The sequence below is a fragment of the Pipra filicauda genome, unplaced genomic scaffold (assembly GCF_003945595.2).
Source record: "Pipra filicauda isolate LSUMZ 115617 unplaced genomic scaffold, ASM394559v2 scaffold115_size4368891_pilon, whole genome shotgun sequence".
NCBI lineage: Eukaryota > Metazoa > Chordata > Aves > Passeriformes > Pipridae > Pipra > Pipra filicauda.
In genome coordinates, this window is record NW_024103607.1 from 1,784,068 (window position 1) to 1,807,246 (window position 23,179).

Genomic DNA, 23,179 nt, shown 5'->3' on the forward strand with positions numbered 1-23,179 from the left:
ACGCATGTATGTGCCCATAGAAGGGATACACACAAAATTGTAGCTGCACAGAGATAATGAAGCCAACAGGGGCTGCCAGAAAGCCATGTGTTGCACAGCAGGAATTAATTTCTTCACAGCCAGTGGTGCACCAAACCCACCTGGCTGCTGCTGCAGTGTCTCAAATCATCTCTTACGGGACAGAGTAGAAATGGATTACACAGAGCTCCAGCACCACAGGAAGAATAATTATTCCCTAAGTATGTATTTTGGGCAGACATAGCAAGAATTTACTGAAGAGATGGAAGACAGACAACTTGGAACGTCAGTGTCTGTGCTGGGGGGTGACAAGCCTGAGGAGCAGGTCAGGGAGAGGAGCACAGGCCAGCCATGAGCGTGCTGCCCACACTGCCCGGTGGCTGGAGCCCCAGGGACTGGGGACGCTCAGGTGCGTGGCTGAGCAGTGTGGGGAGATGTGGCTCGAGGATCTTCAACATTTTTCCAGATCTGCACTGATTCGTAACTACTTTTGTGTGGAAAAGCCACCTCGACTCCCCAGGGCAGCAAATCACAGGAAGTGCAGCCACTTCACGGCTTGTTCTGCTCTGAGGGGGAATACATGAGTCTGATCTCCCCCGAAGTAATTTATGATGTTCAGTTACTTCTACAGAGTTGGGGGGGAAAAACCTTATATACTTAAGAGATTTTTAAATTTAGTAGGCAAATTTCTAGTAAAAATGCATAATAAGAAGCTGAAAACAAACATCCATCTTTAACCTTTTCTGTAGTTAGCGAGATGTGAATGATGTGAATGTGAAATACCAGGTACTGATGTAATTGGGTGAAATTTAATAACAGAAAGGAGTTGAGGTTCGACGGTCTAATGGTGGTTCGTTCCCTGAGTTTGTATTTCAGAATTTTTGTTCTACCTGGCTGTGATAAACAAAGTCTCGAGTTTCTATAAGTTTCGAATAATAATTTATTATAAGGTAAAAGCAAATTCAGCGCTGGGTGATCAGGGAGGGGTTTCAACAACTCCCAACGCCTGTCACCCCCAAAGAAGACAGTTGTTCTACATTTATTTCCAACTAATTCATGAATATTCATTATACATAAGCATAAACATTACATATGGTTAAGTCAGATATTCAACAGATGTTTGCTTGTTATCTATACAAAGTTATAAATTTTTAAGAAAGGTGCTATTATCTAGCTAACTAAAGAAAATTCCTTCACTATAAATCTTACACAAGGTAAAAGGGAGGTAACTTGTTTTATCTCTTTATAGGGGCCCAATTAAGTTTTACGATTTGTTTTTCTTTTCTCTCTCCAGGTCATATTGACCTTACACTGTCTTCTCTTAATTAGCCCGAATCATTTTCTCAGTTTATCACACTGCCTGTGTTCTTTCTCAGCACTTTTGTGGTGTTATGTTCGTGAGGAAGCTATGGCTTCAGGAGGAGCTGAAAGGTTCTGTTTCTATAATGTCTGTCTGATAAAAGTGCACTTAGGGCTTACCTGGGCTTACTCTGCATCCGTGTCTACACTGTGCAATCCCATGCCTCAAGTCCTCTGAAAACTCTCCATCAAAGATTGTTTTCTCTTCTGCCCGTGATGGCCTTAGAAGGCCTCCACCTTCTCCACTTGTTAAAGATTTATGTTGAAGTGAATTTTTGCTTTGATGGAATGTGACATCAGAGTTTCTGAGGGACAGGTGAGAGGGCGTTTTCCAAGAACGGAAAGATGTTGCAGAACGGGAACGTTCCACTTCCATCCTGGGGAATTCGGGGGACGCTCCTGGGCGGTTCCTGCCCCGGAACCGCCGCGCGGCGCGCTCCGGGCGCGCGGGGCATTGTGGGCGCTGTGGCCGCCGCTGCGGCGTTCGGCGGGTCCCGTTAAAATGGCGCCGTAGGCGGCGGCAGGAACGGGAGGTGTCGCCGGGTCCCTGCGCTGCCGAGCGGGCGGCGCGTCCTCGCCTCTCTCCCTACTTCCCTCCGCCGTTCCGCCGTGCCCCTGGCCCTGCCGCCCGCTCCCTCTGCCCCGCACCTCGTCCTGCCTCCCGCGCGGCGATGGCGACTCCGGACCAAAAATCCCCCAACGTTCTGCTGCAGAACCTCTGCTGCCGCATCCTGGGCAAGAGCGAAGGTAACGGCGTCCTCCCGCCATTCCCGCGCCGGCGGCGCTCGGAGCCCGCGGGCGGGGGCGGGAGCTGCCCCGGCGGGGCTGGAGCTGTGTCGGCCCTCTCTCCCACCCGGCGGGGAGGGTCGGCGCCCTCCCGGCCCCGGGGGCGGCAGCTCGGGCGGTGCAGAGATGCCGGCCGGGCACGGCAGCGGCCCCGTGAGCCGGCGCCCTCCGGCGCGAGGCGGCTTGCGGCGGCCTCGTCTCCTCCTCCTCCCCCGGAGCGCTTGGCCGGCTGCTCAGGGCGCTGTCCTCCTCGGGGAGCGGGGCACCCCTGCCCGGCGGTGTGGGGCGAAACGGGGCTCGTGTGCACGGTGAGGAACCTCCGCCGGTGGCTGTTCGAGTGGAGGCACTGGCGTGCGCCAGGTCCTCTACAGGTCCTCTGTGTCATGATGCTGCTGTGGTCCTCCAGCAAGGAAATGAATCTCTTGCCTGTGTTGAGTCCCTTGCAATCAAGACAGACTGTTTTTAGTAAGCAGTCAGAGGGTGGAAAGGAGGCGGTGCATCTGCTGAGTCTCTTTTTTAAGCTGCTCTTTTCATAAACATTGCTCACTAGACAAATTCATGCAAAAGCTTCTATTATGTCGGTTTTCTTGTATGAGAGATGACTGTCTCCCTCGTTAGCAGTAACTGTCAAGTCTCTTATGTATTTTCTCCCTCCATGCCACTCTCTTCTGACAAGTCCCTCTGGTTACCTTTAGCTATTTCCATGGCAGTAACTAATAATCTTGAGCATTGATCTGTTGTAAAGAATTAGGTTCAAAATTACTAAAATGTGGCCTATGTTTGAATTACTGCTATCTTAGAAATCTAGAAAGTGAGTAGCAAGGTACAAACATACCTGTCTGTCTCTCAAACTTTGTTTCTGTCTACTGCAGACAGCACAACCTGATCTCACACCCCATTCCTGTCTCTGAGCTAGAAAGATAGGATTTTAATGGATGAACTGTTTGATGGATGGGGAACCAGTAGGAAGGCCACATCTAAAGAGTTGTAGTCAATGTCTTGGTGTCAAAACAAAGATTAGTAGAAAGTGGTGTCCCTCAAAGGTATTGGGACTGATGCTGATCACTGTCTTTGTCCATAGCATAGACAGTGGAATTGAGTATGCCCTCAGAAGATCTGCAGGTTACCACCAAGCTGAGTGGTTCAGCTGGTATGCTGGAGGAAAGAGCTGCCATGCGAACCTTGAGAGACTTGAGGAGTGGGCCCGTGTGAACTTCAAGGTTCAACAAAGCCAAGTGCAAGATCCTGCACCTGGGTGCAGGCAATTCCCAATGTCAGTGCAGACTGGGGAATGAATGGAGCAAGAGCAGCTCTGCAGAGAAAGACTTGGGGGACTAATGAAAAATTCGATGTGAGCCGGCAGTGTGGATCCTACAAATCCAACTATATCCCGAACTCCTTAAAAAGAAGCATGGACAGCAGGTTGAGGGCGGTGATTCTCCTGTCTCCAGTCTGTTTTTGTGAGACCCCATCTGCAGTCCTGTGTTCGGCTCTGGGGTCCTCAGTAGAAGAAGGAGATGGACCTGTTAGAGCAGGTCCAGAGGAGGACCGTGAAAATGGTCAGAGGGATGGAACACCTCTCCTACAGAGAAAGTCTGAGAAGGTTGGGGTTGTTCAGCCTGAAGAAAAGGCTCTGTGGAGATCTTATTGTGACCTTTCAGTTCTTAGAAATGCTTATAAGGAAGATAGACATTTTACCAAGGCCTAAAGTGACAGAACAAGGGGTAATGGCTTATATGGTAGGTTTAGATTGGACGCAAGGAAGAAATTTTTAACAATGAGTGTTGTGAGACACTGGAACAACTTGTGCAGAGAAGTTGTGGATGCCTGGAAGAATTCAAAGCCAGGTTGGGCAGGCCTTTGTGCAACCTGGTGTAGTGAAAGATGTCCCTGCCTATGACAGGGGAAGTGGATTAATGGTCTTTGAAGGTCCCTTCGAGACCAAATCATTTTCCAATTCTGTGATTCGTCTGAGAACCGTGGAAAAAGAATTATCTTCACTGAACTTAGTGAATAGGGACTCCTTCACAGAAACACGCTGTTGATCCATTGAACTCTAAGGTCATCTTTGATCTAAATGATTCTATGACCAACAACTCTTGATTACTGTGTTTTGTTTTTCAAAATATTTTCCCTTTCCGTTGCATTTTTAAATCTTCTGTAAGGCCATAAATTTCCCTTTTCCAGAATCTATAGTATTTCAGTGACAGGAATTCCTAATGTGAGATTCTGTTAGGATGTGGTAAGTTTCTGCTCTTCCCCTATCTCCACCAAATCAATGGTGAATTCTAAACTGTTTAATACCTCTTGTGTTCTTATGTAACCACGTTTCTTTTAGCAACTGATTTCACATCAGTGAAAAATTCTAAGGTGCTCTTATACCTCTGCTTTTAAAGCTGTTTCTTGCCTTTAACATACTTTGGAAATTTTTTTTTCCTAATACAATTGGTATATGTTCTTGTTTAAGAACACTTCAAGTATTTACTACCATAAATCTCAAATTATTGTACTAGTCCTACTTCCACAAAGGAAAAAAAAAGTTGAAAATAGATTGTCTTGCTTTATTGGAGTAGTGGATGCCTTTTTGAGGACATTATTTCTATATTGCCTAATTCTGTTTTCTTCATGAAAACAATTTTTCTTCATGACTCTGTTTTCTAGGTTTGGAAGGGAGTGCAACCTAAACTCAATCTAAGCTTGTTTCTTGGAAGCATCTTATTTGCGTCTGTGATACTTACAAAAGAGCATGAGAACAGAAATGGAAACTTCTGTTTGTCAGTTGAGGTCTGAGTGTTGAGGAGAGGTGGTTCACTTCTAGCAACTGAGGATCAAGCTTCTTTTTGAAGCCATAGTTTCTATACATCTCAGTACCTCCTGACTGGAATAATAATTTTATTTGCAAGCAATATGTGCAAAAACATGCGAGAGAACTCTGATTTTTGTCATTTCTTAAAGTAAAAGTTGAACCTGTTCCTGTGTGTTGGGATTCTATTAATTTAACTTCTGTGTGACTAATGAAAGGGGAAATTTTACCCAAAATCACAGTAAGTTGCTGCATGCAACCTGTAGCCCTTGAGGGCTACTTGAGGGACATACAACTTTAAGTAACAATTTAAAAAAAGGAAAAAAAAAGAAGGGTTGTCTGTCAGATTTATCACCCATGTTTTTGTGCATGTGACAGATAGGAAGCTCATCCTTTCCCTTCTCCTTATTCCTGTGTTAGGAGGGACTCTAGCACTGAGACCTCACCCTTCTAACATAGGACTTCTCTTGAAGTAGTCAACTGTAGTACATATGTTAGCTCAGCTGTTGATTTAAAGTGCATAGAGGCCAATAAATCAAAAGGTCTTTGATAGTCTCAGTCATGAAAGGTGTGTATGGTGGTTGGACATAGAAACCAGTGGGGGTACAGGGAATAAATAAAGACAGTAAGGGAATTTTGTTAGTGCTGACATACTCTGTGTTGAGGAAATGCATATATCCCTACATGGTAAGGAACCCATCAGACAAGTTACTTAGCATCTTGCTGTTTTTCAGGCTTGTAACTCTTAACTTTCTTTCAGCACAAAATAAGTTTGAAGTAAGGTATTTGTGTGTGGTTGGTGGTCTGTGTGCAGCTTCTCCCCTCCTTTTGTACTGACGAAGTTAGGCTGCTTTGTATATACGCATTCTCTTTTTTGAAGCAAACTTTACAAGTATTATGAGTTTAATCTTTGGTAAGTAATTTGTGATGTTCGATTACTTCTACAGTGTTTAAGGGAAAGAAACCTTAGGTACTTAGGAGACCTATAAATTTAGTAGAAAAAATTTTAGTAAACTTGCATAATAAGAAGCTGAAAACATCCGTCTTTAACCTTTTCTGTAGTTTGCTTGCTGTGAATGTGAAATACAAGGTACTGATGTAATTGGGTGAAATTTAATGGGTAAATAATAGAAAAGAGTTGAGGTTTGATGGTCTAATGGTTGTTCCTGCCTTTGTGTTCCCTTAGTTTGTACTTCAGAATTTTTGTTCTACCTGTCTGTGTTCTTTCTCAGCACTTTTGTGGTGTTATGTTTGTGAGGAAGCTATGGCTTCAGAAGGAGCTGAAAGGTTCTGTTTCTATAATGTCTGTCTGATAAAAGTGCACTTAGGGCTTACCTGGGCTTACTCTGCATCCGTGTCTACACTGTGCAATCCCATGCCTCAAGTCCTTTGAAAACTCTCCATCAAAGATTGTTTTCTCTTCTGCCTGTGATGGCCTTAGAAGGCCTCCACCTTCTTCACTTGTTAAAGATTTATGTTGAAGTGAATTTTTGCTTTGATGAAATGTGACTTTAGAGGCTCTCCATAGTGGAGCTATCCTCTCTCTCTTCCCCCTTTTTGAGGCCACCCACTAAGTAGATGACTTGCTTTGTTTCCAGAACCAGTCAGCTGAATAGGCCTAGTTGCTGAGGTTTTTTTGCAAGCAGCTTCACCTCTGAGAAATTCATTACAAGATCTGCTAAGTTATGTGGAAGAACTCTGTATTTTGTTTAAAAAAACCACTGTCTACCTCAGTATTTTTTTCTTTTAAGGACAGAGATTTGAAAGCTCTTTGCTCCTGTGCTTTAGCCAGTTATCAAGGAAGGGCTTAAAGCTTTCCACAGTGCCATGTATCTACAGTCACCTACTGCGTTTAGTTGGTGGCCTCTGCACCTGCAGTTGGAGCTGTTCTGACCTCTCTCTTCCTCATGTCCTCTCAGCATCTAAGAACTAGTGTACTGGTTTTGTATTACCCATATATTTGTATTATCAATATATTTGTATTAGCCTGTGTTTATCAGGCTATCCACCTCACTTTTAAAATTAAACCTGATCTTGCAGAGAGAGCTTTCCTACCTGTGCAAAAATTTCTATAATTTTTTTTCTCCCCTCTGTGGGCCCCAGCAGTTATACAGGGTTGCCTCTTTTTGAACAGTGATTTTAATCCTTCTGACAAAGAACTTCTTGTTCTTAGCTGTCTTTCAGAAACCTCCTAGTAATCTTAGACTGTAGGCAAAGTTGTCGCTGTAAGAACTCTTAGTGCCTCCAATGGAAACAAATGGTATTGCTGTAAATATTCAAGCTAAATCTATTTGGTTTTGAATCCTAAAAAGATTTTTGTGTGCCTAAGTACTATGGGACGTGTGCACACTCCAGAATGTAGTATTTCAGTCTTCAGAGAGCAGTTTGCTACCTGAAGTCCATACTATGGCCTTAATTTCATCTCTGTAATGGCAGTGGTAGTTTTGTTATTGCTATTTGATTTGGGTTTTTTAACATCCATTCCAACAGTTCAGAGTTCAAAATTTTATGGCTGTGGGGAAAGCCTAGAGTTCATTCAAAAGGTGATGTAGAGGGCATTTTATTCATGCTAATAGTAGAGCAAATGCAAGTTGATAAAGTAGGCAAAAATTAACAGTGAGGGCAAGTCCTGAGAAGATTGTATGACCAAGTTGCTAATAGTCCAGTGGAACATTCTTCAAATAATCTGTTTACTGACAATGCAACAAGAGCCAGCAATATTAACAGATTTAAAGAATAATTATGTTTTCTGTACTGTGCTTCAAAGTTTATGGACAACTTCTAAGTAAGGAAAGACATGGGAGTGTGTGCAGCTTGGGCTTTATTTTGTGATTTTTGTCATTTTTTGAGTCTTTTTCCTTTGTGGGAAAGGAGTTTGGAGACTAGGAAAACAGTTAATTAACAATAAACTTAAAATACTTCAACTAAAAACTTGCATAAACAAAAGAGAAGTTTAAGATAGTTGACTAAATCAGAAGACATGAAAAATTAATTTTTTTTCAGAAATACTTCACGGAATCATACAAAGGCTTTGCTTGGAAGGTACAGTAAAAGTCATCCATTTCCAACTCCCCTGCCTTGGGATGGGACACCTTCCACTAGACCAGGTTGCTCAAAACCCCATCCAGCCTGGTCTTGAACACTTCCAGGGTGGGACATCCACAACTTCTCTGGGCAATGTGTTGCAGTGTCTGATCACCCTCACAATAAGGATTTTCGTCCTAGCGTCTCATCTAAATGTCTCCTCTTTTAGTTTAAAATCGTTCCCCTTTGTCCTATTACTACTTGTGTGGAAAATTGCTCTACCTCTTTTTTTTTTTTTTTTTATAACCCCCTTTAAATACTGAAGTGTCTCTGCGTGGAGCCTTTTCTTCTCCAACTGAACCACCCCCACTCTCTCAGCTTATCTTCATAGGAGAGGTGCTCCATCCCTCTGATCTTCTTTGTGGCCCTCCTCTCTGGACCTGCTCTGACAGGTCCATTCTTGTGCTGGGCACCCCAGAGCTGGATGCAGGACTCCAGGTGGGGTCTCACAAGAGCAGAGGGGCAGAACCACCTCTCTTGACCTGCTGGCCATGCTGCCTTTGATGCAGCACAGGATGTGTTTGGGCCTTTGGGGCTGTGAACACACATTGCTGGCTCATGGCCAGCTTTTCATCCATGAGAACTTTAAGTCCTTCTTTGGAGGGCTGCTCTCAATGAGTTCTGCCAGTCTATATACTCATGTCTGGGATTGCCTCAACCCAGGTGCTGCACCTTGCATGTCATAACTGAGCTGGTCCTAAAATAGCACTTTTTAAACCCAGTGTTTTCTACAGGAACAATCAGTTCTGCTTACAATATGTGTAAATTCTCGTCAGTAACAAAATAGGAACACTAATGGCATTTGAGACAAGTATTTTAGTTTATCAGTATATGACGTGTTAAATGCAATTGTGTTTTTCCCCAGGTAACACTTCATAGTAATATAGAACTTCTCATATAGGTAAAACAGAGCATTACTGTAGTGACAAGCACGATATTTGCTCATGGTGTATGTGAGGAGGTAAAGAGTTTTACAGCTTGTCTTCCAAGCTTAGTTTTGCAACAATAACACTTTAGGTGTTTGGCAAACATTTTGTTACAGGAAAGAAAATTTGTAGGGTTTTTTCCTTCAGCATGTTTTTTTGGCAGCGTCTGTATCAGAGTAGTTTGCAGCAATAGCTGATAGCTGGTCAGTGCCACCCCTACACCACTGAATGCAGTTTAGAGTGTAATTGTTTTACAATAATTTTGCATTTGCATTTAAGCAAAACTGTTGTCTGAGATGACATACAACTAATTGGAAAAAGAGTGGAGAGAGTTTGCTAATCTTTGAAGTCTTTCAGGAAAGAAAGTGATTATTGTTTAGTTTAGCTAAGCTTTCTTTAGAGTGGTCCTATAGTTTAGAAATTACGTTTACAGACATATTAAAATAATGAAATGTTGTCTTTCCAGGAAACAAGGTTTCTCACAATCATGATACATTAATGTTTGGAAAAACAGTTTCAATTACTACTTAGTTTTTTCAGTTCACTCCCACCCCTTTCTGGAAACCTCAGTTGACTATAACAAACCTTGTTTAAAGAAATGTATAAGAGTTTGAAATGAATTTCAGTTCACTTCCTAAAATTATAAGTAATTAGAAGCTTCTTTATAGCAAAAGTCTTGCTAAACTTCAGCAAGAAATATTTCCTCTGAAATACTGGCTTCTTGGAATTAGCTGATTTTCTGTTCATGTCTTGAACTTTTAAGTTTTATCTTTTGTCCTTTTTCTCCTTGATTTCTTTACAACCAAATTGTTTCTGTGCATTGCTTCTATATTTTTTTTCATATGCTACACTTGTACTTTCTGCAGCTTTAAAATGCTGTTATCTGCCTTTTGAAATAGTTCACTTCTAATACTGCACTGTGCATAGGAAAGTTTGAATGGCTGTGTGGAGTGTAGATCTTTGAAGGATTGTTAGATTGCTTTGCTTAAAGGAGAGGGTTTTAAAAAAACTATTGTTTTTTTTTCTTGTGATTCACAAGTGAAAGTTCTGTTCAGCTGTGTGGCTGCCGATCAGTATCATTAATTGTGTGTGTATTACCTAAGGGATATAGTCTGAGGAGAAGTGGCTGTATCTATCTGCATTCACTGCTCTGATCTGACCTCAGGAAAGCAAGTCATGGTCAATGTTGTTTTCCCCCCTCTGCCCCACAAACAGTTGCATCCGTTTCATGCATCAGGTATAGTGAGCTTCCTGTTACATGACGGTCATGCTGTGATAATTTTTTGATGAAGGATGTTCAAATAAATGGCTATGTATTTTAAGTCCATCTGCTGTTATAATGATTGTTCTTTCAGGAGAGAAGCAACTAAATGTGCCTATCAGTGACAAGCTATGTGAGTTTTTATGGTACTGGCAGATATCTGTATTAAGTTGTGTTTCATCACTTTAGGTACTGAAGTTATTTTATAGATTCATAAAAAATAATCTGCGGAAACACAGTGAAGAATTTTTTTTTTTTTTAAAGAGAAACTGGACTTGATATGAATAAAACATGAAAATCTGAATTAAATGTAATAGGAAACCAGTCTTCCTATGAAACTGTTGAATTGCCAGTGCAAATCTGTATGTGTAAAGAGCAGATAACTTTGTTACATGCTCACCAGTAGTGTGATAGGTTTAAAAATCAGTATTTGTTGGATGGAGTTGTAGTCTTTCAACTGGACATCTTTCTCAGATTCTTGTTAGGGCAGTATGGAAAATACTAAGTTTCAGTGCTTTAACTAGTCTTCCTATGGTTGGTATTGAAGTAGAAGGTTGTTACAGAAGGTTATGTATCTTTCTTAAAACTTTCCCGTTACAGGAAAAACTTTCCCCTTGCCAATCTGCTGCTAGGTACACAGTTGAGGAATTAATGGAACATACATTGTTTGAGATAACTTCAGTTATCTGACTAAAGTATCTGACTATAGTTGACCATGCAGAATACTTTTTGAAATCTCGAGTTCTGTAATGACATGCTTTAAACTTAAGAATTGAGCAGAAGTAATTCCTCATACTTAACTCTTCACACCTGGTTCATCAGTAGCTGGACTTATAAATTTTTAAGTTCTATTTTCAAGTCCTTGTTGCAATTGAAATGTTGCTTAGTCTAAGAGTAGAACTATTGTTTCTGGGAGGCATTTAAGTCGTAGAGACAGTAGAAACAATACTCTTGCTTCTTCTGTAGGCCGATATTGCCAAATACTGTTAAATGTTAAAGATTTTGTCTGAGCAAACTGTTTTCCTGATTGTGTGAGGTACTACTTTGTATGAACTAGTTAATGTTAGCTGTTCTACAGATGTGTTCTAGCAGAGTGGGACCAATGGGTGACATAGTACAAGACAGTAAAAAATAGACATTCAAAATGAATGAGGGGCACTAAAAAAAAATCTAGCACATAATGATTTCAAATTTATTATTTCCATAAATTTCTGGAGATTTTAATCCATTTAGTCAATAATTGACTCCTAGTATTTCCCAGGTGACTTTTTTTTTTAATTGTAAATATTAGTGAATTTTAGAGATGATAAACGCTTCAAGTTTTTCTGCTTCTAGTGGTCCTTTACCTTATTTCATTTTTCTGTTCCTTTAGTACATATTTGTCTTGGTCAGCATCCTTCCTTTTTCCTTGACTGAACCACTGCTGTGTTACTCTGTGATTTTTCTCTGAAAGTTGACTGCTTAACAGACTAAATAACACGTGAGGATCTGATGCACTTGCACACATAATTGTTATATACAGAATTGCTTAGGTTTTTTTGTTTTGTTTTGTTTGGGCTTTTTTTTTTTTTTTTTTCTGAAGTGAAAGGATTCAGGTAGCTGACTAACTCACTTCTATATTTTCTTATGTACCTTTCCTCCTTGTTTTATTACAGTTGCTTCAGTATAAGGAGTAGAAATATATCTGACATTTTGTAAGGGCATTTGACATGTCTGTAGGGTTATTTGCTTGTTTGCTTTTTCAGGTCAATAAATGGGAGCATGACTATGCTGTGAAGACAATAATACTGAGCTGGCCCTATCTTTGTGTTACCAGAGTGTTAATCTTCCTGGAAAGAAAGATACTTGCACTTAAACTGTACTGCTAAGCAACGATATTAAAAACAGAATTATTGCATGAGGAAGGAGCAGTGGAGGGAAGTCACTAAGTTGTGACCTCTGCATTAGTGTCCACATTATGCATTGGGATGTGATGGTGATATCTCTGAGCAGGCTTTGAACCTAAGGGTGAATCAGTGCAAATTGTTTTATAAATGAAACCAAACCTAAAAATAAGATGCAATCTGATAAAAGCACTGTTGTGGCTATCTGAGTGAAGATAGGATAATCCAGTTTTGCTGCTTGGGATGAGAGTGTGCCTGGTGAACACATCTGTATTCCTCCTGTGTGTAAACTGAATTGTGTGCCTCTGTGTCAAGTCCCACAGCGTTTCTGTCTGTGGGGATGGGCAGAGCCAGCTCAAGTATGCAAATGCTCTCTAAAAAACTTGCGTAGGCCTAAGTGTCTCTTCCATCAGCATGGAATAGGAAAGGCTTTTTCACAAATTTCAGTGCAGTTGTTTTGTGGAGTGTGTATACTTAGTTGTGTTTGAAGTATAGCATTGATACTATGGTAAACTGGGTTTTACTGCCACCTGGTTAGAAGTGTGTCTAAGAATTATGGTGTAACATTATCACATCTAAGCGAGGTACATTTATGCTGGATTCAGACATAGCAATGTAATCTCGTGTCTTAACTTCTTTATTTGTTTTAATAAAACTTTAGTGTTCTGCTTAACAGAAAGAGTTTTCATCTTTTCTTTCAGCTGATGCAGCCCAGCAGTTTCAGTATGCAGTGAGAGTTATTGGAAGCAATTTTGCTCCCACCGTTGAGCGTGATGAGTTTCTTGTAGCGGAGAAAATCAAGAAAGAACGTAAGTGCATCTTTGTTCCTTTCTTAGAAATAGGAGGTTCTTCATGAGGTTATTTGATCAGTTTATTTCTCTGAAAATGTGACAGCTCTGCCTCACAGATAGTCATCTAATCTGTTATCAATGCTTACCTCCTGAAAATGTCATGATGCAAATTCCAGTAATACTCTAGTGAATATTCCTGGGTGGCTATTTGTATTTACAGCTTAGATTTTTCTGAATGCTCAGCTTAGACTTTCCTTGCCATTTACTTTGTATCTCAGCCACTATGAAAATGAAAACCAATTAATATTGCGCTCCTTTCACTTTAATAGTACTCAGAATTTATGAATTAATAGGTTTTTTTAGAAGATATTTTCGAGATGTGCACTTTAGAAATATTACATGTTGGCACAATTAACTTCATGAACACCTGTGTGAAACTTGCTGAATGAGTATCCTGGGACTTGATGGAATTGGTTGTGACCTACCTGATATTTCTTGACTTCAGTTTCTCTGTAAGTTTTTGGCAACTACCTTCTCAAAACCAAAATAATAGACTGTGATTTCATAAGTTATGTTGTGGTTCCATTCCTTTGGGCTCTGTGCTGCTCCAAGTCAAGTGTCACACTGTGTGAATCCAAAGGGGTTGTGATGCATTCTTCTTGAAAAGACAAATACTGCTTTCAGCAGATTGTCTGCTATACAGTAGCATGTCCAGAAACAATTACTTGAAGTCTGCTAGTTAAATTAAAGCTTCATATATTTGGGCTTTGAGGGAGGGAGATTGAATTGAATTAGGGTAACTGACGTCAGTGGTTGTAACTGTTTTAAGGTCCACTTGTAGTTTTTGCTAACGCAGGGCTTCTGTGACTTGCTGATAGGCAAATAAGACCATCAGAATTCCTCTAGCTACAACTCTGAAACACTGGAATCTGCAATATACACTTTCTGCATGATGAGTTTCTACATGCTTTGGTTAGTTCTAGACAGCACAGCACATATTCTTTGAGCCTGTTGCCAGGAGTTATGAAGAGGGCTGTCTCCCTCATCTTCCTTCTCCCCAGCTTCAGCTTGTAGGCTGATGGAAGTGGTCATGTAACAAGAGATTAGATATATCCTTTTAACTTCACGTTTATCTTGGAAATACCATACAGGAAATTACTTAGCTGGCAAAGTGTACATAGCAGTGGCTTTTGATGCTAATTAACATATCTAACATTTAACAGCTATTTTTCTTATCGCTAAAGTTTCTTCAGATGTTTTTATCTCCTTGTTTTTCTTAACATGGCTCTTCGGACGTAAAGTAGCTTTTTTGAAGAAATGTTAGTTTGAAGATGTTTTTCCCCTGAGAAAATACTTGTGTTATGTAACTGGCATTGTTTGAGACTATTATTTTTTGTAATATATGAGTTGCATGACCTTGGAATTCTGCTTGACTTGGAGTGAGTAGCATTACTAATGTTTTTTCCCTGCTTTTATTGCCTAAAATAGACACAATTACACTTAGTTTTGTGAGCAATTACACATAGTTCTTATAGCATTCTTTAACACATATATGCTTTCGGTTATGTCCCTTAAGTCCCTAAACCTACTATATGGCAGACTAGACTTTAAAAGGGCACTCATTTAGAAGGCGTATATTTTGATTGCTCTAAGAAAAACAGGTACTTACACTGAATTGCTTCTGATGCAAGAATTTCCAGGACTGGAATGCAGATAACATGAAAACAGGCAAAATGTTTGAGAAATAGAATGAAGCTGTTCATCATCACTAAGCTTTCTGGGTAGACTTTCTAATTTACCATGAATATATAATGTTAGAAATAAGTATTATACTTCTTTCAAATTTTAAATCTATATTTTTTTTCTTTTAATAGTTGTGCGACAAAGAAGGGAAGCAGATGCTGCTTTATTTTCAGAACTCTACAGAAAACTTGGTTCACAGGTAGTGTAAGAAATGTGTAAAGAGTAAAAAACTGAGAGCGCACATCTGTCTGATTTTAGAGTTGTTTTGGAGAGTGCTCAGGTCATGAACAATATTTTTTCTGAAAGGTTAGTTGAATACTGGAACAGCTTGCCCAGGAAAGCTGTGGTGTCTCTATCTTTGGAGACAGTCAAAAACTGAGTGGACAGTTGCAGGCAACCTGCTGTAGACAATCCTGCTTTGAGCAGAGGGATTGGACTAGACAATCTTCAGTGATGCCTTCCAACCCTAATTATTTTGTACTTTTTGTGAAAAAGTTTACAAATTCTTTTATTTTCTATTTCATTGTAAATCGGAAGAGACTAAAGGATACATTTTTAGTACTTGAGTCCAGTTGTATGAAAGGGCACTTCATATGAAGAAAGGAACTCTGTAAAAATAGAAGTATTCATTTGATATGTAAAATTGATGAATTTTCTCATAGTTTATTTTACAGAAATCCCTTGCAGTATACTTATTTTAATAATTAGGGTTCTCATGCTTCTGAATTTTTAAGTGCTCCAAGTCTGTAACGTTGAAAGTTAAGGGTTTGTTGACTTTGATTGTTCCAACACCAGTGTTAATCAAAGAATACTGTATGTTGATATTCTGACAAAAGATGTTAGTGTAGAGAAAACCTGAGTTTAACAGGATAATACTACAATGGCATTTAAAGTAATAAAAATAGAAATGCTTGCTTTTGAAGCCTCTTTGTAAAGGAGAGTGAATGGGAAAATGGAGAAAAGACAGTTCCTTGCTTAAAATTTTACCATGAGTATTCCTTCTTCACATTGAAGTTACGTTAACATCCACACCTGAGATGTTTTAAATGGTGAGAGTATGTGGGAATGCTGGTAAAAGTTCAGCTCTGTATAAACCTCATTCTTAGTAGCTATAAATTTTAAATTGAGCGTACTTGCTGATCTCAGAGCAGGTGAGAGTTCATGATTTGAACACAGTGGAAAAAAATCATAAAATTGGCAATACAGAGGCTGCACTGCACATTCTCAGTTTATTCAAAATGTGTTAGTCTTATTTATCAGGAAAATTTATTTATGTGTACATATACGAAGCTTCATAATTAAAAAAATCTATTACTATCAAGAGCTAAACTCATTTCTGTTTGTCTTCATCTTTTTAAAGGGCGTTTTGAAAAACAAGTGGTCAATACTCTACCTCCTGCTTAGCCTTAGTGAAGATCCACGTAAACAGTCTAACAAGGTAGACCTTTGTTACTTCTGAGAAACAGTAAATGTGTGTGACTTATTTTAGATGTCATAAAGAATCATTATCCAGACTTAACCAACACATCAGGTTGTGTTTGTGGGAGTTGTGTGTGAGGCTGAAAGGAAGAACACACTTGACTTAAGTGTCTGCAATATTTGGTGTAATTTTCTTACACGAAGTACATGTAAAAGTTGAAGCTGTCCAACATTTGTAGTTGAAGTTGTGGCTGTATTAGATGGGTGGTTTTTATGTTTGCTTTTGGTTGGTGGTGTAATGTCTGCTCATGTGCTAATGAGTTTTAAATGGAGTAGGGAAAGCCAAATTTCTCCTTTGGTTGCAGCTCTGCTTGCACCAAAGTGCTTTTTACAGCTATTACTAATGACACTTTGCAGGCAAAAGGAAGCTATGTTGCTAAAAGTACTTTAACTCACCACAAGGGACTTTTTTGTCATTATAATTGCATCAGCAAACTTTTCTTTGCATAAATGTGATCTTCAGATGTTTCTTGCGTTCTAGATATTGCACTTCTGTTAACTAAAGATGTGACTTAAAGCAACTCCCGCATCTTTTTTTTTTAATTTTTCTTTTTTATTATTCTTCCCTTTTCAAATCCTTTTCTTTTCAGGTGTCAAGTTATGCCACGCTTTTTGCTCAAGCATTGCCACGGGATGCTCACTCAACCCCTTATTACTATGCCAGGCCTCAGACCCTTCCACTGAATTACCAAGACCGCAGTGCTCAGTCTGTCCAGAGTTCCTGCAGCATGGGGAGCAGTGGGATCAGCAGCATCAGCCTGTATGCCCTAAATGGGCCAACACCAACTCCACAATCACTCGTTCCAGGGTAAATTTTACCTTACAGATAGGTTTGGAGAAGAATTAAAATGATCTGCTGCTTTTTTTTTTTTACCTTTTTTTTTTTTTTCTTTCTCCCACCCTCCCCATTTTTATGCCATTGGAAATTCCACTGTAGGTGCAGAGAAACTGAGTTCCTTAGCTGAACAGTTCTGAATATCAGGTGCTGGCATATGACCATATGAAACCATAAATGGTTGCCCAAATGTATCCATTCTTAACCACCATCTTCTTGTCTCTTAATTTTCCTTCCCACCCCCAAGATTTGTGAAACAAACACAAATTCACAATAGAGCATTTTCAGAAAGGACCAAAGCTTTTTTTCTGGGTTGAAGATACACTCTACTAAAAAACTGTATTTGACATGTTATTGAATTCATAGTGTGGAAATAATAACTAGTGCTGACAGAACTGGATTTTATTATTATTAATAGGCTCTAGAATACAAATACTTATTTGACTTTGTCAGTACTAGGTTTATATTGTGTATCTTGAATACATGGATAGAGGATGCCTTCAAACTAGGAGCAACAGGGAGGATTGAGCCCCACAACTGAGTGAGGAAGTGACTGACCAGGTTAGTAAGCCAAAGATGCAGGGTGATGTGGGCAAGAGATACCTTGAAACCAACAGAGCAGGGCAGAAGGGAGTCCATCAAACTGTGTGCACAGAAATGAGGAACGTGGAGAGGAAGCCTTATATGGAAAATTCTCATACTTTTTCTGGAACCATCAGCACAACTTTGCTGGAGGGCTTACACACTAACACATGCAGTGTGGGGAACAGAGGAGGACTTGAGGTATGTGCAGTACTAGGGCTGTGATCTCACTGGAATCACAAAAACATGGTGGGGTAGTTCATATGACTGGAGTGTTGCAGAGGTAGTGCCCAGGAAAAGAACAACAGATAACTGGGAAAATTTGTAAATCTGTGAATCACAGGAAGTTAAACATAAGGCAAAAAGCTTTTGCAGTAAGGTGGGGTGTGTGTTTGAGGGCAGTGGGGATATTGTGAAGCACTGAAATGGGTTGCCCAGAGAGGTTGTGTAGTCTCCATGCTTAAAAATATTACAAATATGTCTTGGACAATGCACCAGGTAACCTTCTGTAGTTGATCCTGCTTTGAGCAGGAGACTTGGAAGAGGTGATCTCCTTTCCAACCTCAACTGTTGTATAATCCTGATACAGTATAGAAAACTATGTCAATGATGTTATTTCACATATCTGCTTGTTTAAAAATATCAGCAGAATTTACCCTGTTTCTTGCATATCTTTGGTCTGACCTGTTCAGACTGTTCCATTTTACAGCAATTTCACTGCGCTCTTTGGTCTTGTAATCTGTGAGTTGAACAACCCAGATTAGATCTTTCTGTCGGCTTCATTCCTCCTGAACTTCTCTTTATACCTGTCTTCCTTTTTTCTAGAATACGTTCTTCTGAACAGTCTAAATTCAGTGTTGTACTCTATTTGACATGTTACAAATGCTAAGAACAACAGAGCTCTGTCTTTGACAGTAAGACCAATTCTCCTCCGGGCAACCGGCCTCCTGAGCTGGTAGACAGGAAGCAGAATGGACCCCCTGTAATCCAGGAGGAATCAGTTAATGATCTGCTGAGCCACTTAAATGCTCACAAGTCTATGGGACCCATCCTAGGGTGATGACAGAGCTGGCGGAAGAGCTCGCTCAGCTGCCCATCATCATTTATCGTTGGTCCTGGCTAACTAGGGAGATCCTAGGCGACTGGAGGTTGGCCAGTGTGACTCCCATCCAGAAGAAGGGTCAGAAGGAGGATTTGGGGAACTACAGGCCTGTCAACCTAACCTCGGTGCCCAGCAAGGTTATGGAGCAGATCATCTTGAGTGTGATCACATGGCAGATGCAGAACAACCAAGGGATCAGATCCAGCCAGCATGGGTTTAGGAAGGGCAAGTCCTGCCTGAGCAACCTGTTCTCCCTTTATGACCAGGTGACCCCCCTAGTGGATGGGGGGAAGGCTGTGGATTTACTCTATCTGGACTTCAGCAAAGCCTTTGACACCATCTCCCATAGCATACTCCTAAGCGTAGTCTTATGCTGTGCTAGGGGAGGCTTAGGTTGGTCATTAGGAAGAACATCTTCACATAAAGGGTGATAAGATAAGGGCTGCCTGGGGAGGTGGTGGAGTCACCGTCCCTGGAGATGTTGAAGACTGGACATGACACTTAGTGCCGGGGTCTAGTTGACATTGTGATATTAAGTTATAGGTTGGACTTGATCTTAGAGGTCTTTTCCAACCTCATTGATTCTGAGTTGCTCTGTCTTGCAGTCTGTGTTCTTGTTGACCATCCCATGAGTTAATGATGTGATTGAGAGAGGAAACACATTCCTCAACTTTTTTTACATGGACATTTATTTTGCAATCCTATTCCATCTCTTCATGCAACTGCTTTCACAGCCTTGTGGAATTAGTATTTTGGGTTTTTTGAAAAGATAGGTATATTTCAAAATGTTTGCATTCAGTTGGGGGAAGGGGAGGAATGATCTGCAGCAAAAATCCCTTGCAAATATTTTGCAACTTTATTTTTCAACATGATGCAGAAATAGTCAGAAAGCTAGCTTATAGTCTTAACATTTTTTTCATGATTAAGATTTTCTTTGTGAGGAAAATTGACAAGTTTGAAAGGAAGGAAAATCAGCTTGTCTAGATGCTCCCTCCTTGATCACATCTTCAGGCACTTGATACAAACTATCTGAAAGAGTAGAGTAGCAGGAATGTCAACTTTGTCCTCTCTCTCTGTTTTCCTTTAGTTCTTTGACATGTAACTAGGGTTTCAGGTTACTGAAACTTAAATATTTATGATTTTTATTATGACTGCTTATTATTCTTATAGTACCTTCATTTTTAATCCATTTCAGTATAACTACATTTTTCATCAAAGTCAGTTTTTGATATGATCATATTTGTCAAATTTGTACCTCCCCCCTTTTTTTTTTTTTAAGTGTAGGCTTATAGGAATCAATAGATTTCTTATATGTTCTGTACTCTTTTTTTAAGGTCCCTTTATTAAAAAAAAAACCAAAGAAAACATCCACAAAAAGCAAACTCAAACTTGGGGCATTTTTCAAAATTTGTACTACTCCATACCATGTAATGGGTATGGAATCAAGGTTTTTAAAAATGTTTCTTCCTTTTATCCTTTTTAGACAATCCTATCAAGCTCCAGGTGTTGGAGACTGCCTCCGTCAGCAGTTGGGATCACGTCTCGCATGGACTTTAACTGCAAGCCAGCCTTCTTTACAAAGCACTACCTCAAAAGGCTTTTCAAATGCTGTGTCTCGTGGTGTGCCAAGGTCTAGGCGAGAAGGGGATACAAGTGGTGAGCAAAGATGTATTTGCTGAAGATAATTTTTTTAAATTATTTTGGAATTGTTTTATAGCATGTTGATTTTTTTTTTTTTTGAGGAGTGTTTTTCTAGAATGTGTTTAATAGAAGGATAGAAGGAAATATGCAAGACTAGTATATTTGGCCACAATCTCTCTGGCTGATGGCTAATTTCTTTTTGCAGTGGTTGGCTTGATAATGTGTTCTGGTCCTCTTAAAAGACTGACTTGATTCCAGTGTTTGTCAGTCAAGTGATTGTGACTTGTGAGCAGTGATCATTCCTGTGATGATCAGAAGATGCTACTGCTTTTAGAGTCAGAGAGCTCAATGAATATAATTTGTTGAAATAGATTCATCCATTTGTGATTATGTGTCTTTTAAAACTTGGAAATGTGCACTGGAATATAGAGATCTTAAAGCTGTTTCTTCTTTAAATTAGCACAGTTTACAGTGGTTGTATTTAGAACCAATGACAAAAAATATTTTCAATAGAATAAGAAATAGATAAATATAGAATCATACAATCACAGAATGGTTTGAGTTGGACTGGACTTTAAAGATCATCTCGTTCCAACCCCCTTGCCATAGGCAGGGACACCTTCCAATAGACCAGGTTGCTCAGAGCCCCATCCAACCTAGCCTTGAACACTTCCAGGGATGGGGCTTCCACAGCTTCTCTGGGCAACATGTTCCAGTACCTCATCACCCTCACAGTAAAGACTTTCTTCCTAAATTCCTAATATTGCTAATTTGTTTCCTTGATTAAGTGGCTGTAAACTTGAAGCTAGTACCTAGAGGATCTATTCTGAATTTACACAAGCATAACTAAGGAGAAATTGGTTAACAGGTGATCTCTGTGACAGTTCTAACTTTCAACCCACTCTACTTTTACTGTAAAAGTGAGAGACTTTTCTGAAGAAGAGAGCTAATGGCAGATGTCATCTTACAGTGCTGTTACTCTCTGGCAAGGAAAGATAAGAGATGCAGTTTTTTGTTTGTGCATTTTTTTCTTTTTTTTAAATAACTCTTAAACAAATAAATGGTGCATATTTAGAAGCTGAAATATAGCCTGTCTGCCAGACATCTTTGAGTAGCAGTGTACAAAGCAGCAGCCTATAGAACAGACAGAGTTGTACTGGTGTATCAGAGGGCAGCATTTGGTGTTATATATATAAAGTAAATACATTTATATATACCCGATAGATTTAATATAGAGAAAAATATATAAAATCTAGTACTGCCTCTTAATTTGTTATACTGATTGGTGTGGAAGGCAATACTTCTCCTGCTGAGTCAGCCAGCAGCTGTGACGTTTTGGTTCTTATGTGGAATGGGTGTAAGGACTGACAGTTGTCTTAAATGAGTCAATTGCTGATGTAGAAATAGAAGTAGGACTGCATTCACAATATAGAAGGCTAATGCCAAGAAGATACATTTGTATGAATATAAAATTCTTGTATAATTATTGTTTTACTGTCTTCTAAAGTTGCTTGCTTTTATTTGGAGTCTTCTTCTTATTACACTTACACAGATAGTATAATCAGGCATATTGTCTGGCTGGTGTTAATACCCATTGTATTATTTACCGAGTAAAGAACCATGCCCTTGCATCTTTCACCATTTCATTAAGAGTTCCTAAAAAGGGCAAGCTACTCTTATGCACATCTTAATGTTATGAGGAGAGACTAAGTTTTAAACCGCACCCTGAGGTGAAGGCTACTTTTGCCGAATAGGAATAGACTTTATTTTTTGTTGGTTTTTTTTTTTTTTTTTTCTGGGAAAGGGGATTTTTGGGGAGGCAAGCTGATGAGAGTAAGAGTGCTGTCAAAATTGGGAGAAGCATGTTGTAGCATCTCAATTTCTGAATAGTTGTTAAAATTGTTTCATTCTTGTTATCTTAAATGAAGTTACAAAAGCAAATGGTGCTGTTTTACCCAGAAAAGGTTGGGGTAGTTTCAATGGCCTGCACAGCAGCTTTTTTTTTTTTTTTTTTCCCCTTTAAATTAATAAGTATCCTAAATCTCAATCATAGTCTAACCTCTAACTAGAGATAATAACCAGAAGCAAACTGTACGCTGTAGTAACAAATGCTTTACTAAATCAAATGTATATCTTCAGAAACAGTATTTACACTTCACTGTTTGCCAGCTCCATAGCTGTTATGCAGCTGGCAGTCTGGTTTTGATCACCAAGCAGTGGCATATATGATTGAAAGCCAGTATTAAAGAAGCAGCTTTTTCTTCTGGATTAGCTGTTGTTTTCCGAGGTGAATATAAAGAGATTATTCTGTAAGTCCTACTTAACAGCTTCAGCTGTTTGTTCGAAAAAAGATAAAGTTATTACAATGCTCGCCTCAGAAATTGCACTGGTGGTTGGATCAGAAAAGATAAAAGGTTTTAAGGACTGACTGATGTGTTGATTAAAATATAACATGCCCTGTGTCATGTAAGTTACTGCTCTGGGAACATCACAGGTACCATTAGAGGCAGGCAAAGGGAATCTGGCTTTCTGTCTGATTGTTAAGAGTACCTAAAACATTTCTTTACAGATTATAAACACAGGCTTTATAATTCCTTTTTATTTTGGTTATGCTTCTAAATAGCTTTCTGAAGTTGTAATCAAAATGAATTATCTCAACAAATCTAAATGCTGTTTTGTTTTTGTTTTTCTTTCTAGGCTCTGTTGAAATAACTGAAGCAAATCTTGTAAGAGACGTTTTATATGTCTTCCAGGGAATAGATGGCAAAAACATCAAAATGTGCAATTCTGAAAATTGCTATAAAGTAGAGGGAAAGGTACTGTATGGTGACTTGTATTTCATATGTGAGCTGCGGTGTATGTAGGGGAAAAAACAGCCGTGAAAAA

The 23,179-nt window shown here is 39.6% G+C and overlaps 1 protein-coding gene across 2 annotated transcripts in view; it reads left to right on the top strand.

The window, feature by feature from the left end:
- The first annotated feature begins 1,868 nt into the window (after positions 1-1,868).
- TUBGCP3 (tubulin gamma complex associated protein 3) overlaps positions 1,869-23,179 on the top strand; it is a 49,394-nt gene continuing 28,083 nt past the window's right edge. For both annotated transcript variants that reach the window (XR_005564801.1, XM_027743402.2), the window contains exons 1-7: positions 1,869-2,124; positions 12,822-12,929; positions 14,786-14,853; positions 16,015-16,092; positions 16,724-16,941; positions 20,136-20,308; positions 22,991-23,109. Coding sequence is in view for 1 of the 2 variants with exons in the window: in XM_027743402.2 (XP_027599203.1) it covers positions 2,049-2,124; positions 12,822-12,929; positions 14,786-14,853; positions 16,015-16,092; positions 16,724-16,941; positions 20,136-20,308; positions 22,991-23,109 (840 nt within the window). In the remaining variant the exon portion in view is untranslated. The remainder of the gene's footprint in view (positions 2,125-12,821; positions 12,930-14,785; positions 14,854-16,014; positions 16,093-16,723; positions 16,942-20,135; positions 20,309-22,990; positions 23,110-23,179) is intronic.